Source organism: Drosophila busckii, unplaced genomic scaffold (genome assembly GCF_011750605.1).
Source record: "Drosophila busckii strain San Diego stock center, stock number 13000-0081.31 unplaced genomic scaffold, ASM1175060v1 chrUn_07, whole genome shotgun sequence".
NCBI classification, from domain to species: domain Eukaryota; kingdom Metazoa; phylum Arthropoda; class Insecta; order Diptera; family Drosophilidae; genus Drosophila; species Drosophila busckii.
The window spans coordinates 1,715,828-1,734,100 of NW_022872723.1; the positions used below are offsets into that span (position 1 = coordinate 1,715,828).

The 18,273-nt window shown below is 40.3% G+C and overlaps 1 protein-coding gene across 1 annotated transcript; it reads left to right on the forward strand.

Annotated features, from left to right (window-relative positions):
• The first annotated feature begins 5,473 nt into the window (after positions 1-5,473).
• Positions 5,474-17,981, forward strand: LOC108598396 (homeobox protein araucan). The gene is given in 6 exon segments (XM_017985016.2): positions 5,474-5,568; positions 8,891-9,382; positions 9,385-9,441; positions 12,639-12,754; positions 15,905-16,230; positions 16,318-17,981. Coding segments are annotated over 6 exon segments (2,289 nt in total). The 5' UTR covers positions 5,474-5,517; the 3' UTR covers positions 17,565-17,981.
• The last annotated feature ends 292 nt before the right edge of the window (positions 17,982-18,273 follow it).

Consider the following 18,273-nt stretch of genomic DNA (forward strand, 5'->3'; position numbering starts at 1 on the left):
TTGCATTTTGATTGACAAACTCATTTGGCAATTTAAGCCTGATGCAGCCATCTCTCGCTATCCTGCCTTGCCAGTAAAACACCCAGTATCTGAGCCAGTGCTTACTAATCGCTTTAGAGATTTTAACACTTACATACATGCATAGAAAAGTAGATTAGGTGCATACACTTAGAACTCTTTTAATTTGTGAAGTTGGGCGGAATGCCTTTTTCACATACTACATACTAATGTGTATATTAGCAAATCGAATTCATTATGCTTTGACTTTGACTTCTTACGATTCAACTATGATTGAATTCCATTCTCTTCGGTGAACATAAATGACGCGTATCGACGTATGTATGTCGAGTTGGAAGTTCTTATAATTTCATCTTTATTTATTTAATAGCTTCAGCTTATGGCAACAGTGAGTTAAAAAAATTGTAAGAGAATGCTTATTTAAATATGTTTTGGAGTCTAGTATGTAAGGTTTATATATGGTTAATTTGACGTATGAAATTGATTATAATAGTGAATTAAATCAACATAGATGTATTAATCACAAGTAACGAAAGAAATATAATACTTATGATCGAATTCATACAAATGAACATTTTTTTCTTGCAACTGGGTAAGAACACTTTTTGGTAGTTGGTAATAAACCCGAGAGAAGGCCTTTTATTACATTTAAAATTCTTTGCTTCAAATCAATTATGTAACTGCGATGCTTTCCATTTGACAATATTTTAGTTATCTGACATCCATTACAGTTAAGCCCGCTGACAATGACAACAACAACTTCATCGGCCACAACAACAATTGCTGAAGCAATGCCAAAAACAAAAACAAAAACAAAGGCCTATGGTAACGTCATGAGGCCTGGTCTCTCACTTCCCGTGCCCTCGTCTTCATCATAAGGCGACGTCCCGTGCCCAGGCTAGCAGGCAGTCGTGTCAATAGAGAGTGTGTTGTGACAGTTTTGTCGCATGAGTTTGCAGGCGAATAATAAAAATAAAAATAATTCATTTTTCATGGTGGTTCTTCTCTCATACCGGCTTGCGTTTGCCCATGGTTGTAGGTAAGGGATTGTTTTTGGCATACGGGAATGGCAACGGTTACGGTTTTGAATCATTGCCATTGCCATTTGGCGGCCTATTTCGAAATTGATATATGCATAAACCACAGTGACAGATGTTGCAATTAAAACGGCATAAAACGCGCGGCCCTCAGCCGACTAATGGCTGAGAGTGTTGCGACATAACACTAGAGCGGCTGAACGGCAATGTCAGAGAATCAAGAGGCAGGACGACAGGACGCCAATAGCAGCCCTCCCCATGCATATGCGACCCATTTGTGATTCCGTTTATATGCATGTATGTGTGTGCGCGTATACGGTCCGTTGTGGTGCGAAAAGTGAGCGCTGTCAGGGTGACGGGCGGACAGCTCAATTGTCAAAATAGGTTTAAGTGCCGGCAACTGATTTGTAAATTAAATATGTATGTACGTATATATTTACTTGTATGCTTAAGTATTACGTACACTTAAACCACTGAGGAAAGATGCCTGTTGGGCCAGGAATTAGTTTCAGTGGCTCTGGCTTGTTTTTCAGTTACGAAGGATTCTAGTAATCACGCAATGGGACCGCGCAGAGGGTGGTCAATGTGGCACTCCGCAAATGGAAACGCCCCATGTGGTTGCCAAATGCCTATCGTATATAGTCATGCTGACCAATTGATTGATTGCATTTTGCTAAGAGTCAGCCCACCGCTTGCCAAAAGCGCAGATCGTTAAACGTGAAAAGTAACTGAGCAAATATTTAGCTTAAATCGAGTATTCCTCCTTCATTCCTCGGTTTCTTCTCGTACTCTGTGTTTAGTTCATTTGTTGCTTAAAGCCAAGTGAACATCCTGTTGCTCCATTTTGCACTAGACTTTTACCAAAGGTGGATGGGAATGGCAATGGGAGTCTGAGCTTGGGTGTACCCCCGTATATCTTAATCTCAGCAAGGACACACCCAGACCTTATGGCGCAATTCCATCATGTCAGGCACACTTTTTTCCGTTTTATAGGTTAATTCGCTTTTATTACATTATCATAAAAAGTTAACAAAATATATCTAACAACAAGTTTGGAAACATGTGCACTGAAGTGTTTGAACTACACCTCATGACCACCGTAGCCAACAAGCAGGGCTATAAACGCACACATCCACATACACATACACATGCATATACATCTATTGGTTTATGTCTATGTATATGTAGTATGCATGTGTGTATACTTATATATATTACGAGTCCATTGTGTATCTTTATTAGTTCACGTTGTGCTACCTCGTAAAAATGCCATCGTATTCCAAAAATTTTTCGGCTAGCTCAGCGCATTTTTAGGTTTTTATAAATTTGCAAGCCTTCTTCAATGCAACTCACTCTGTTAATGACAGAAGTAATTTTTCTTTATAAATAGCAAAATAAAATTTTGCTTAATGTTATTTTTAATAATTTAGACTCCATCAGTTCAAAGTAAATTATCCTCATTATCTTGTGACTTGTCTTATATATATTAATTTGCTCTATCATAATTAAAGGGTTTTTCCTGACGGACAGGTGATCAAATAATTACGGGAAAATGGCGCCGGGAAATCAAACAGTATATTTCGCCTTAAGAAAAATTTGTTTTGCGAACGACAAGAGATAAAAATCTGATATTTTCAAATCATCCATGTTGAGGCGGCTCAATAATTATCGAGAAATTGATCTAAGAGTACAAAAACCGTACAAGATCAGTAATAGATAACAATATGATATTTTCATTAAATCCATTTGAAAAATAGTCAATGTTTGGCCTTCTAAGATTGGTGAAAAGCCACTGGAAAATTCGGAAAAGCTGTAATTTCAATAAAATTAAAAATGGCTAGGAATAACAGGAAAGTACTGTACGTGTGTGCATTTATGCATCCATGTGTATTTATATATGGAGAATACATATTTAGTTTTGTGTGTATACTTGGCGGTGTGCAAATTGTTAAACAACAATATAAAGTCCTTGACCTAAGCCTGTTTTGTGTAGTACGAATTAAGTTGTTAAGTTAATCCTGTTTCATGATTAAAATGCCTTTCTGGAAATAGTTCGACTTACTTCTGACATCGTTTCGGATTGAAATCGTGCTATGTATCCCGTTTTGTTTTTCCTTTAGTCACACATTTCCTAAAATTGTTTAATGGCTTAATAATGTTTTAACTTAAAGGACAATTAGTTAAACTGATATAGGAGAAGAAAATTTGTCTTTTTTTATATTTTAGAGAATACTTAAACCAGCGTGCCAACTTATTAATAAAAAAAAAAAAAAAAATTGGGGCTTGATGGAGCTCGCGGAGTAGTGGGCGAAGCCCTCTTATATATGTACATATATATTTTTCGACACAAAAAAAATGATTTCGCTTTACGGTCACTAGATTATCCAAAAAGTTACTTTGAAACCTATTTAAATTATTTTAAAAATAAATCCAAATTTACTCGAATCTATATATCGAATATATATTCTATATAAATTAAAAAATATGTATTTGTAAATTTGGGCAAGGGCAATTGTTTTATTCAACGTAAATACGACTCTTATTTTATTCTGAATCGACTTAGTTATAAATATTTATTAATTTTTGATATTACTCAACACCCTATGGGGTTGCCTTTTATTTTCATTTCCGAAAACTTTATTATCTTAAATAATTTTCTTGTTTTACAGAGTAATAAGTAATTACTATTGAGAATATAATAATCTGTTAGGGATCGGTTGAGACAACTCGAAAATTAATGTTTGATAGAAGGACAAGCTCATTTATTTCTCTCTCTACTCGGCTTTTGACAATACACGGCAACGCTTTAATTATAATTCGGAATTAAAAGTGAATTTTGAATTACTTATACAAATACAGCAAAAAGCTAGTCTTTGGATTCCAAATATTTTGTCCAAGTAACCCTATTATATTTTGTTTTAATTTTACTCAATCCATACAAATTGATCAAAAATACTCTGTATATATTTTAGAAGTTTCATTAAAAATGAATGAGGCTAGGAAATTAGAATTACAAGCAATGTATATTTGTTAAATAAAAGATGTAAAACACTTTTTTGGTAAAATAGATTCAGATTGTATGATTTTTAAGTGATGTAAGTGTGTATGGTACAGTAGCTACAAGCAGTCTGAAGATAGTGCACTTTTTGTTGGATTACCAAGTAGTAAGTGTTTCAGTATTAATTATCTGAAATGTGGGCCAACTGATTGTTTTGAGTTGTTGCCAGACGATCGTTTAGGTTGGGTTGGACTCGAGCTCGAGCTCGAGCAGTGAGATAAACAAACAGACGACTAGCCAAACAAAACAAGTGGGCGTTGCCATATCTCCTAGCTCAGAAAGCGTGAACATAAGAAGTAATTAATGGTCGTATTTCCATTTCGTTTTTGCTTTCTTTTGTTTGGCTCGAATGTTATGGCACTGATAAAAGTCACACCTGTCAATGGAAGCCAGGAGGAAGCATTCAAGAATAATAGAAGCAACGTAGTTCACGAATCGAACGAAGCGTTTTGATTGGCTGTCTGTGTTATTTTCCAGAGAATTTCCAGTCGCCCTTTCAGCTTGTATCTCTCCTGTCCACTCTCGCGGTAGGCGCGAGAGAGTAAGTGAGTGTTCGAGTATTGGAACGATAAAGCTGGGAAAGCAGCTAAGCACTCACCACCACCACCGCAACCGCCACCACCAGTAGCAAAGCAAGGAGGGCGTTTCCGTCAGAGCCCACAGAACGTGTGCTTTCCAGTGTCGTAACGGTGGTCTTGTATTGCTGGTTTAACCGAGTCTCAAACAACAGAGTAGCGTTGTCTCGCTCTAGCCCCAAAGTGTTGATTGCAACGGAATGTGAGCTCTCTTGCCCGTTGTGAGTAACCATCCGCAACCAGTTCATGTTCGAACGTACATAGGTAAACATCTGGAGCGCGCTTTTGTCGCAGTCGCTACCGATACCGTTTGCGTTTGCGTGTGCGTGCATTTTAATCTGTATCTGTGACAGTGTCCGTATCTGTATCTGTATTTGTATCTGTATTCGCTTGTGTGTGGATAAGCGTTGCAATTGTTATGGTTATGTTTATGTCAGCATTGTTGCCGTCAGTCGATACTTCGCTTCATAATCCCAATGTTTATTCTGGTTTGTCGGCCGCTCGGTGAATGCGAACGGAGCTTGTGCTTAGAATTCTCTCTACGCGTGTTTCCCAACGGTATATCTGTCACATCAGACGGTTAAGTTTTTGTGACTATTTTAACCCACATTTTGTTAACTGCTTGAAACTAGCAGAGGTCACAAATAATTCAATGACTTTGTAAAATTTACTCGACGAGTGTTACTCAATTAGAACGCATCAATAAACATTATAACACGTGGTGTAATATATACTATAAAATAAAACAAATTAAAATAATAAAATAAGAAAATAGTTTTACAAACAAAGTTGCGCGTAACACCCGCTCTGTTATAGAGAAATTCTTTAAATGGCTGCATATACGCAATTTGGATACGCTGGCTTTCCGACGGCCTCGCAGGTTTGTTTTTAAATTAAATAAAAATTGTATTTTTATGCTTTATGCGGAAATTATATTTTTGCAAAATTATTAGTTCTAATTTCCAGTTACATCAAGCATCATTTTTTCAAAATGACTCTTTAAATTCGCGATTCAGTATTAAGTATTATTAAGCCACATACATATGTATGTATATCTTATCACTGTGTATACTATATCTTTTAGCCTATTTTAGAGTTGATAGAGTTGATAGATATTTCATTTTTCGAATTGACTATTAAATTGAAGTAAAGTGATCATGCCTGAAAGAGAAAGATGAAGAGATAAAAAAGGAGAAACTTAATGTTCTCTAACTAGTGCAAAGCTAAAATGCGATTGAGGTGAGCACGGGGGAACATGGAAGGATTGCGGCAAGTGAAACTGTTGAAAAATTAATAAAATTCAATTGCAGCGATCGTAAATCATAAAACTCATAACCGTAAAGTGACAGCTGAGAGTAAGCTCTGGGAATGCGCCAGCGCATGCTCACACGAATACGTGAGCAGCGAGTCAATGAAAGCATCCAGAAGCAAAAGCACAGATTCAACCTCAACGATACGAAGGGAATCTGTCGGCACTGCATCAGATGGGGCGGGCAATGCATCGCCCTTAGAGCCACAACAACGATCGACAGACAGATAGACAGACAGACAAACCGACAGATCAACCAATCTACCGATCGCTCGAACGGTAACAACAAAAAGTAAAAATTGGCGACAGACGACGACGGCACTTGCTCTTGCACTTGCCCTGAATGTGATGTGATCTACTTTACGTAACAATACATTCCACCTCAGCTTCTGTCCTGTCCTGTCCTGTCCTAATGTTTTTCCCTCTGTTCAGTGTTCGCCTGCATAGCCTGAGTAGCTCTCATGTGGCGCTTGGAGTCCCACAATCAACTTGGTCATCTGTAAGTGTGGGTCGAGGTGCGGGCGAAAGTGGAGGCGCTGCGTTTGCGTAAACTTTGGTCTCTCTGTGGGTACAGATGCAAGTTGAGATTAGATCCCTGCACTCCGCGCTTTTGTGATTCAAAGAAATTGGTACTGCACACATGGCAAGACTGGGCGATCTTATCTGGCTGTAGCTTGCCAGCATGCCTGCATACATATCCCCCATTCTGGTTGGGCACTATGTCAGCAACAGCAGCACAATTGCGAATCAGCAGCCGTTTCGCATGGTCATGGCTCAGAGTGCCTTAGCTGGCGCTTCCTTGTAGTAGCAGTAGCTTCCTTAAGCTTCGTTCAGCATTGAATTCAGTCATGAATAATGCATTTTCTGAAGACCGCATAGAACTCCCTATATGGCAACCAGTGTCGCCTATCAGATCAGTTGTCATATTTCTCATATTGTGTGAGAGGAAGAAGAACGGATTGTCCATGGGAACGTCGAGTCGATTGGGTGAATGAATGAGATCCTGTATGATTTATTACTAATTTTCATTATAATTATTTATACATATTTTGTTTTTTTTTTCTGACGACTCCAAAATAAGCTTACCTTTGCCATCATTTAATAAATGCGAGCACTTGCTCGCTAATTAATAAAAATGCGACACAAAGAATTTAATCAATCATTTGTTATAATTTGATAAATGGTTTTCGTTTGTCAGTCAGTCACACATCGCGGCCTCGAAATTTTCATTATGATTGGTTCATAGAGTGTGAGTCATCCTATATTTTTAAAATCTTATAAGATTCTATTATGTGCTGTTCAAAATCCACATATTTTTAGTTCGCTTGATTGTCAACACTATAAAGAATTAATAAAAAATAAATAATTTTGAATTAAAAGTTTTAAAATAAAATATAGTATATATATATATTGATATGTATTAATGTACATGCGGTCAGGTAATTATTTTGAACACCGCATAAATCGACAGATTATGTTAATAACTTCTGATAATTATAAGGCTCAATACGTAGAAATTCTCAGACCTCAGACCTTAGTCTGCAGACAACAGACAACGGGAGCTGTAACCGAGGCTTCCAATGTTATTGCACGAGTCGTATATGACCTTTGGGGCTAGTCTGAAGCATCTGCCTCCAGACGACGCATCGTGACGGGTGACGGGTGACGACGAAGACTGCATCGACGGCAGTCGATCAATTTGAAGCCGACCATCAGTAATGTATTCAACTTAATTATAGGTTTATCGATATTTTTGCGAAAAGCAGTCTGCAGCAGTGTTGCTCTGGTAAACATTCTTAAAATAAGCAAAAAAATTAAAAAGAACTGCAATCAAACAGGCGCGGGCTGCTGCCCATTTCGAAGATTGTCTTGCGGCAATTTTCAGAAGCATTTGACTACATGTTCTCCCTCTCTCTTATGCCGGCTGGCTTATGTTTGGCCCGCAAGCGTCATTGCGCCACACCCTCATTGATTTCAGGCATCTTTGACTTTATATACCGGGTCTTGGGCTTGCCGCACTTTGCATATTAATTTCCACGGCCAAGCGGACAAGCGGACAAGTGGTCAAGCAAGCAAATGTCGGAGGAATCGAACCGCTGGCGCATGCTATTGGCAGGCATCAGCCCATGATGATGGAGGACATCAACTGAGCTTGCTGTCAATACACTATGCAGTGCTCCGATTTGCGGGGTAATTGATGTGGACAACAGTATAGGAATTCGTCAATAATGTGCTGTCGAGCAAGAAAATATGGCGAACCGATTAATCGCTCTGGGATTTAAAAACCGCATGCAGCTTCTGTGTGTATTGAGCTTCCTTGCCTCAGGCGATGATGGTGTGTTAACACCGTATTCGCTTACATGTTATCGTGGCATCGTGTAATGGCTCATCTGTCGATTTTTCAAATTAAACCAATGATTACTTTGAGCCAAGACGCGTCGAGCCTTCCTGAATGGAAGTTGGGGACGTTAGTTGTCCATGTGGATGCACAGCTCTGGCTTCAAAACATCAATATTTATGAAATCTGCACAATCGTTTCGGTGGCCCGGCCTTTCTTGTACTGGCATGTGGGGACTTCTTGGAATACTCTATAGATAAAGTCATTGGGAACAATAACACACATCCAGTTTAATATAATCAGAAAATAAACTTGGTGTTTACAAGTGCTCATACTTGAAGATCATTTAAGTTCTTTACTAGATTGATAGGTCGATAGACAGACAGACAAACAAACAAACAAACACATATGAATTGATAAATAGATTTGGGAACCTGCTAAAGGCTTTAACACGTTTCTTGTATTCAATATTTCAGCGACACGATCGAAACGATTTAAACACGAAAATAATATAAAATATAATATTTTTTTTTTATTTTGGTCTGTGTTTTGCAGCTCTTGCCGCCAAATGCAGCGCAGGCATCCGAAGACGCGTCTTCAATGGTGATGACAAACGTGCCAGCTTTAAGCCCTACGGGTGGTGGCGGTGTAGACCGTCAGTCGAGCCAGCAGGCAGGAGCAGTAGCTGGATCGGGAGTAGGCGGCGGTGGCGTCGGCAGTGGTGGAGACAGGGCCGCTGTAGCCGCTTGTGGAGACGCCTCATCGGGGGCGCTAAGCCCAGACGGACTTTCGCAGAATTCAAACGCGGCAACAGGGTCAGGAGTGAGTGGTGCTCCCGGTGGCTCCCTGGACAGCAGCGCCGTAGGTACAACGCCTACAACTGGCAGCTCATGCTGCGAGAATGGTCGTCCCATTATGACCGATCCCGTCTCGGGTCAGACAGTCTGCTCCTGTCAGTACGACTCAGCACGTCTGGCACTCTCCAGCTATTCGCGCCTGCCTGCAGCCAGCGTCGGAGTCTATGGCTCACCATACCCTTCAACGGATCAGAACAGAATCCTTACCAGAGCATTGGCGTAGACAGCTCCGCCTTCTACTCACCGCTGGTAAGTGAAAGCCAAGACGGCTAAATGGATTATCTCAACATATGACTTTAATTGTGTAGTCAGTGGCTTTTAACCGTTAGCAGGCAAAGGTACCATCAGCAACACGGTCAAAAACAATAGAAATAAGTAGTAGGTGTGGGGCTCGAGACATGCGGCATGGGGCGTGGGGCATGGGACGTGGTCAGCATCGGCTTGTCAATGTAGTCGAGTAAATCGAATTATCATTATGGCTGACTGAAGCTCAGTCAAACCTCATTTAGTCTTTACCAAGCCGTGTATCGTATCGGACTTTCGGACTTTATTTCCCTCTCGCTCGCACACTAGCGCTCTTGTTTCCTACACGACTCCCCCTACCCGCCCAGACGTTGTTTGTTAGAGCTGCTGACTTCCATTGTGATATTCGATACTTTGCGCTACGAAGGCAAAATCATTGGAAACAAAACATATTGCCACATGGCCTCAATTACCCTACCAGATGAAGCTTGCGCTTGTGTTTGTGCTCGTATATGTGTAGACTAATCGAGCTTATGCTTATGCACATGTATAAACACACACGCACACTCACAATCTATGCATGTGTGCATCTCATTTTGTGCCCTTTGCATTTTAAGTGACCACAGAAATGTACACGACTAACATGCACACAGTTTTAAATGACAACCCCGTACTACGAGTGCATCAGATGAAGGGCGAAAACTGTAAATAAACAATGTACAAACACTTCATTTTTACTTTTGGCATCGATTTTATTGACTATTGAAAATTCATAGGATGAATTTCTGCGAATATTGGTTAAAGAAATTCTAATTAAGTGGGCTTAATTAATTCAGTTCATGCAAAAAGTAACTATAGTCTTATCGGTATTTGAAAATATATTCTTGACTAAAAAGCAATTTAAAAAGTTATTTTCAAGAGCTTCAGTATTTTTGTAAGCAATATTTAATAAAATGTAACACTTGTAACAGAATTTATAAAGATATAGATATAGATACATATATGTTAGACTAGTTCGTCAGTCTGCTTGTATAATCAACAAGATCAGAGACATTAATTTATAGATTTTGTATGAAGTTGGAGGCATAAAACTTTTTTATACTGGTTGAGTAAATAATCGGCCGAGACTTACATCAAAAAACATATACAAGTAGCTAACACATACATATGCATACATACATGTTTAAAAACTCATGCTTAACAGATACAAGATTGATGAGTTATGTGTGGAATGAAATTTTCAAAAATATAATCGAATGCCTTGGAGATATGAGAACCTACATGCAAAATTTTTCGTTTATAGTCTCTGATTTCTTGTCGCTCATACAGACGGATATTGCTATATTCACTTATTTTATATTGCTGATCAAGGATATATATACTTTATGGGGTTTGCCTGGCTCTCTTCTGCCTGTTATATATCTACATTTGCGTAACTTCATGATACCATTTTCTTTATTAGCATATAAATTTAGTTAATGTTTTTTCAATATCTTATTTGCTATGATCCCTGCAACTAATGCTACCTCATTAAAATAATATTTTAAGCATTCGAGTAAAAAAGTCTGGGAAAGGATAAACAACCAAAAAAAAAGAGGGATAGAATTTCCGGATAGGGGACCGATACATATTATTCCAGCTGAATCAGTTTTAAAAATGATAGATTTACCCGGAAAGCCGCTAAATCCGCGACACTGATGACTTCTTTCTCTTCGGTTACACATAGGTCTAGTCGTATAAAAATTGATTGTTTACAAAAGCTTCTGATGTGTATGTGAACATGAAAGTAGTCTGAGTGCTTTAATTTAATTACCAACTGATAGTATAGACAGAAACTCAGAAAATTATATGTGTTCTGTTCTTTTTCCGTCAATTAGAACCCATGTAAAAAATGTTTCAATCGACCTGGCTCGGCTCTCAAATCAAAAGCACATTTCCAAAAGTGAAATGGAGCGCAGCACTGTAAATGGCTCAAAAAGGCACATGGGTCGAAAATAACTTCGGCAGCAGGCACCAAAGTGTCATGTTAAATTGCTGTTTACAAGAGCAGGAAATTCACAATCAGCCGCCGTGTAGCTCTTCTTTTCTTGTTGCTCCTCACCTCTTGGTCTTCGCCTGTCATTTGTCGCTAGTTGTCTCACATGTATCTGACCGCGGCTCGTTCTTATCGTACCCAGCTTTTAATTAAGAAAATTTCATTGGTTGCCACCGAGAGGGTTCGTACGGTGCGATAAAATGAAAACTGTCCAGCATTCAGACGATCCACACAAGCCCCATATTAGGGGTGATAATGCCTCACCGCCTACCATTGGCATACATTTGTTTTCATTTAATTCGGGTGGTACTCAGTTAGATCTAGTTGATCAGATATATGTTTGTGTTATTAATGTTTATTGATGTCGTTTTGATACCCTTCACAACGCGGATCCCGCTCTCGATGAAAGCACATTTTGATAAATATATTTGTCACTTGAAGTCGGCGGCATCGATTGCGACAAAGGTTTAAGGCCAACGTTAAGAAATTAATAAACAATCGCATACATGATGTTAGGCAATTAAAAATGTTAATATATATTCATAAATCAAGAGCGCAACACAAAATCAAACCAATCCAAATGCGAATCCACCAACCTGATTGGTTGCTGAAGCCTCGAACCGCTACTTGGCCGGCCAATAGTTGTCGGTCATAAATCCATTGATAATTTTCTCATCGGACATATATCGTGCTCCGAGACGAACTAAGGTCGCCCAGCGGCCATTCAATATTAAAATTAAGAGTTTCAAACAAACAAAACACGTCGACTAAACTTAGATAATTTTTGATATTTAAAAAAAAAACAATCGCATAAAGAAACAAATTACAAAAGCAAAAAATATTTATAATCAAGTAAAAAGCGTGTGTTGTTGCTCTAAATTATGTTTTTGGATACGGGACAGTAAAATATGGTCAACGTCAGCATTTGCTTGTTTCATGGCGAAATATGTTGCTAAATTATAAATTCCATGTTAACAAAATTGTCAACTTTTCGATACTGTGGGAAAATAATTTTGGTGAACGTCAGGCTTTAGATAAATGTCTACCTTAACTTAAAAACTATTCGTTTTGGTTTCGGAATTTATATTCTATGGTTGTTTGTTGGCTCTCAAGCACAATTGTCATTTAAAATTGTATTAAACTTGAGGTTAATTTTGATCCATTTTAGAGCAACCCATACGGATTGAAGGACACTGCGGCTGGGTCTGATATGGGCGCATGGACCTCGGCGGGCTTGCAACCGACTACGGGCTACTACTCCTACGACCCCATGTCTGCATACGGGTAAGAAGAGTTGTAAAGTTGTCAAGAGTGCGTTTTATTTTTTTTTAAATAGAGATCTTCATTGTATCATTCTATATACTGCAAGTAGAGTGCAAATAGTAATTGAAAAACAAACTTTTGCTCGTTAAATTATAATAAATGACAGATAATTGCAGACAGTGATGCCTTTCCGGCATAACCCACCAAATCAAAGGCAAAGGCAATTGTGTGCCCGTAATTAATTGTAAAATATTTGCGAGTACTTAAAATTGATTTGAGTTTAATTGCTTCGCGGGCGGGTGAGTGGTCCTTGTTGCTGCTGTCTCAGTTGTTGCAACTGCGGCAGCTGTGAAGAGGACAGCGACAAGGATATCATGGGCGAAGCACAGACACACTGACAAAGCCCCTGAGCTTCAGCGACGCGTCGGCGGATGGAAATAAAATTTGAATTGTGAAAATTGCCAGAGCGGGCAAAATTATTTATTTATGATTGCGGCGAAAATAATAATCGCAGTTAATTGCACGCCACGCTGCGCACATGTGCATACATACATGCATGCGATGTTCGTATATGTATATATACTTACATATGCTTGTTTGTTTGCTTGTATGCATGTGCATTAGTACGAACGCATGTACGCACACAAATGCAACTGCAGCGTACATTAGCGCACACGCAGACATTGGCACGCACCAACAACAACAGCAACAACAAAAACAACAATAACAGCCACTGCCATAGCAAGAGCAACAGCAACAGCAACAGCAACAGAATTGACACGGATCCAGACAGTCGTCGGACATGCAACTGCAATTGCCGTCGCGACGGCTGTGGCTTCCACGTTGCACATTGCAACGACATTGCACGTCGCACTTTTGGCCGTTGGTAAGGGAAGGGGCAGCGCCAGAGTTTGCGTGCAGAAAGCCCATGAAATCGAGCTTTCTGCGGTACTGCAACTGCAACAGCAGCAACAGCAAAAGCAAGTATATGTGTATGTATGAGTGCAAGTAAATGAATGCAAAAAAGGAATAAGGTGTGGGGAAATGAACGCCATGTTGGCCGCCATGTTGAGCAAGAGAAAGAGAATGACAGAGAAAGAGAAAGAGAGAGAGAGAGAGAGAGAGAGAGAGAGACAGAGAATACGTAACAACTAGCGATACATGAAAGAGACGTATTGTGCTTGTGTATTGTGTTTCATCGCGTCAAAGCGTGTATGGACACCAAAACGGGTGCTACACGTAGAGCACATAATGGACGTATAGCAGAGGGAGACCTGGAGAGGGTGTGATAGTAGATGCAACGGGCCGAACGCAACTCAGGTACAGGGAGACAATGCACATTTACGAGTGCCTGGCATTATTTGTAGTACATAAATACTTACATATGTCGTTACTATGTATGCACATATTTGTACTTAACTTTAAAACTAATAATTGCCGTTACTGGCCATTTGGACATGACTCCGCCCAAGCTCTCTTCACTCTGCCGCACCTCTCTATACAAATCCGTGAAAGTCTCGGCAATAACTGCGGCAGTTATTGTTTTTGTGTGAACAAGAATGCGATTTGTTAACAAGATTATGGCCACCAACTGCTGACTGCTCACTTCGCCCTGCCTCGCATACATTTGCCTGCTCAAAATCGTATTTTCGTACCTAAATATAGACCAATGTATTTACGTGTGTATGCATGCAATCCTAAAGTAGAATGAATAGCAATTATCAACAAATGTTCGTACATACTCGAAAAACTGTTCCGCTCAGCCTACCCGACTACTTGACAGAAAGAAAAGCTTTCTGGTCTCAAACAGTACCAAGTCGTCAAGCAGTTCTAGGCATAAATACGTAAGTAATAAATAAAGTAATGTGTTGTCTACTATAAATTATTTGAAATAAAAATTATTATTATGGTATTATAAAGTTCAGTGAATGTATGTTACAAGGAGAAGGAGGCGTGGCAGACTAATATATTCTTGATCAGCACGACAAACTGAGTCGAGGTGTCTGTCTGTATGAGCAACAAGAGCTCGGAGACTATAAGTTCTAGAGCAACAAATTTGGTATACAGGCGCCCCTATTTGCAAAGCAAAGTAACGCGTAAGGCCTTATGCGTGTATGTGTGCGTGTATAATATTGCATAATTTAGATAGTGAAAAGTAGAGTATTCTATTTTTTAAACTGTACGTGCCTTGATGGTTAAAGGGAATCGGACAACAAATTTGCAAATGCTTAACATCCTCGTGTCGTCCAATAGTAGCAAAAACTCAAACATCAACTTTAACGCTGCATAAAAATCAGGCACTTTGCGGATGCAGAGCAACATGGCGAAAGCAATAGCAAAAGGAGAAAGCAAAACCAGAAGCAGCAAAATGGGGCAGGACAACAACACAATGGAGTCCACAGAGCCGGAGCCGGGCAAACACAGTTTCCTTCTTTATCTTGTTGTAAAATTCACCGCACAAACTGTTGATTCTGCGGCACCATAAAAATCCCATGAAAAATTAAAAGAAAAAAAGGAGAGAAATGCGTTAAGAGTGTGAGATAAAAGGACACAGCGGCAGCTACAACGACAAGCTCGGACACAGATGAGCTGCAACCGAGTGTACATATGTACCTAAATACATATTCATACACACAGACACACACATGCGTAGGCATGGGGCTTCATTTAGCTAGAGAACTTCATTGCAGGGAGGGGTGTTTCGAGTGGCAGGATAAAAATGCAAAATTCAACTGCGCTGCAGTGCATTTCTCTATCCTACCTCCTCCTCGTAGATACACCCACCCACATCTGAACATCCGCTTATGGCGTTGTCGTCCTCGCTTATTGTTGAGTGTTGCTCCTCTTTGTATTGTTGTTATTGTTGCTGTTGTTGTGCGCTGTTTCACAACTATGTTTTACAATATTTCGACGATGGACTACACTGGAGGTGTGGCTAGAGGGTGCTTTGGGTGCCTAGCTCTATTAGCTGCGGCGATATGAGAACGTCAATTTAAATTGTTTCGCATTTTTAATGAACTTCCATGTTTCGTTGTTCGAGCAGCAACAGAACTTCGTAGTAGTACATTCTCTTTGGGCTCCACCCAATTGAGTGCATGTTAAATTAGACCTGCGTGTCCTAGATAGTCTAGTATACTAATCAGTCTATCATTCTTTCACCATGTTTTCCAGATATGGAGCCAGCTATGACTTGGCGGCGCGCCGTAAGAACGCCACGCGCGAATCAACGGCAACTCTGAAAGCGTGGTTGAATGAGCACAAGAAAAATCCCTATCCGACTAAGGGTGAGAAAATTATGCTGGCCATCATCACAAAGATGACTCTGACTCAGGTGTCCACATGGTTTGCAAACGCTCGGCGGCGCCTCAAGAAGGAAAACAAGATGACTTGGGAGCCAAAGAATCGTACTGATGACGACGATGATGCTCTGGTATCTGATGATGAAAAGGACAAGGATGAGCTGGAGTCCAGCAAAGGGTCACAGGGTGGGACCAAAGGTAAAAGTACTTTCGACTATTTCAAGATGCCACTTGTCCAACAAGAAGACAGCCATAACACCAGAGATTTGTTTAATTCTGCCACAGATGGTGCTAAGGACGAGGAGGAACTCATTGACGATGAGCACAAAAGTCTTGGACAAGCTAACATTCTTCGACCTGGCTTTGGATACCCTTCAGCGGCTTATCACGGCAGCAGTAGCAGCGGCCATCCAGGTGGCTATCATCCGTATCACCATCCCCCACATCATCAGCACCCCGCTTATTACCAACCGCAGCAGGCCATGCTGCCGGCTGCATTCCATGCCAGCGACGGTGGTCTGTCCAGCAAGCACAGTGAACAAAGCGATCCAAAAAACCAGCTAGACCGGGACTGTGGTGTACTTATTCCAGCTTCGAAGCCCAAAATTTGGAGCTTGGCCGACACAGTTGCCTGCAAGACTCCACCTCCGACATGCATGGGCCAAGGCCACCTAATGCCGATGCAGCAGCAGCACTCTTCAATGCAGCAGCTTCAACTGGCTGCACAGCGCCATCCGCACCCGCAGCCTTTGCAGGAGAGCTTGGCGATGGCCTCTCAGATTCCGTTGCAACAGCAGCAGCCACAGCTACAGTCACAGCCGCAGCAACAACAGGGAGAACAACAGCCTTTGCCCATGGCGAGCCAACTATTTAACGGTGAGCCTTATGTAAGAGCACATACCACAGCGTACGGGGGTTTTCTAGGGGCTACGACTCAGCAGCTTCATACTACGAGCACGAGCAGTGCTCCTATTCTGCACAGCAGCAGCAGTCCGAGCAGTTCCAGCGGAACTCATACACCTTCCATCCCTATTACAGCATGCGGAGTCACAGGGCCGGGGTCGGGGTCGGGAACGGGTCTGCAAGCGACACGGCCGCAGTTTCCATTAACTCGACAGCCGCATCCACAACAGCAACAGCATCTGTCTCACTCAACAGCGAGTCAGCGGGCGATGGCGATGGGGATGGGGATGGGGATGGGGTTTCCCGAAGCCCAACCCGATACTCCACCCCAAACTCCGCCGAACATGAAGGTCCTGAGCGGGGCTTTGAGTCTGCTGCCTACCGGTTCACAAATCCATATGACCGCTACTTGTCGCAGCAGTAACAACTATAATCTGGCCAGCAACTTCCCCATGAACTTTTCAACTCGATTTAGTGAAAACGAGTATCCATCGCAAATGAGCAGAGATGAGTTCAACAGCAGCAGCAGCAGCATTAGCGGCAGCAGTAGCAGCAGCTCATTATCGCCCCAACAGTTGCAGCGCAGTGAGAATGTGTTCAAGCCAGTGTTCAAGGGGTACGCTATTTAAAGTTCTCCCATTGCACATTTTCTACAAATATCAATTAATTTTCAAAATCACAATGCCAGAATAGTAAGATACTGGCAGGCGGACAGGACCTAAAGGTCCGTTTATTTGCAAATGGTGAGCTGGGAAAGACTTTGCGTAAAACGTTCACTGTTTGCATTCTAATTACCTATGTTAAATATACTTTTAATTTAGAGATTAACTTTCATTTTTGGGCTCGTGCAACAACGTAATGGAGTGTGTAATACATAATTAATACATAGGTATACCATATTGGTAGGTGCGTTGCAGAATTTAAAACATTTGAAGTAAGCTAGCTCTTTCTGTAACTTCATCATCTGCTTACGTACGAACATTCATAAATATATTGTACATATATAGATATATATATATGAGTATAGGACCCTTACAATTTATAAGTAAGAATAAAAACTGTGATACATTTTGCATTGTTTAACAGACTTTGAATTAAACACATATTCACTATTATTAATTATTAATCTAAACTAATTAAAATTCGATTAATAAATATACATCTTTGTAATCCTAAATTCACTTAGACTTGAATTATTTATTCTACTCATTAGTGTAAGTATAAATTTTTTGCAATGGTTTATCTGCGAGTGAGAAGTTGAAAAATTGAGAGTATACTGGAGCCCTACGAATTGTTCATTAACGAGGATATTTCTTGTACTTTTAATATATGAAATAT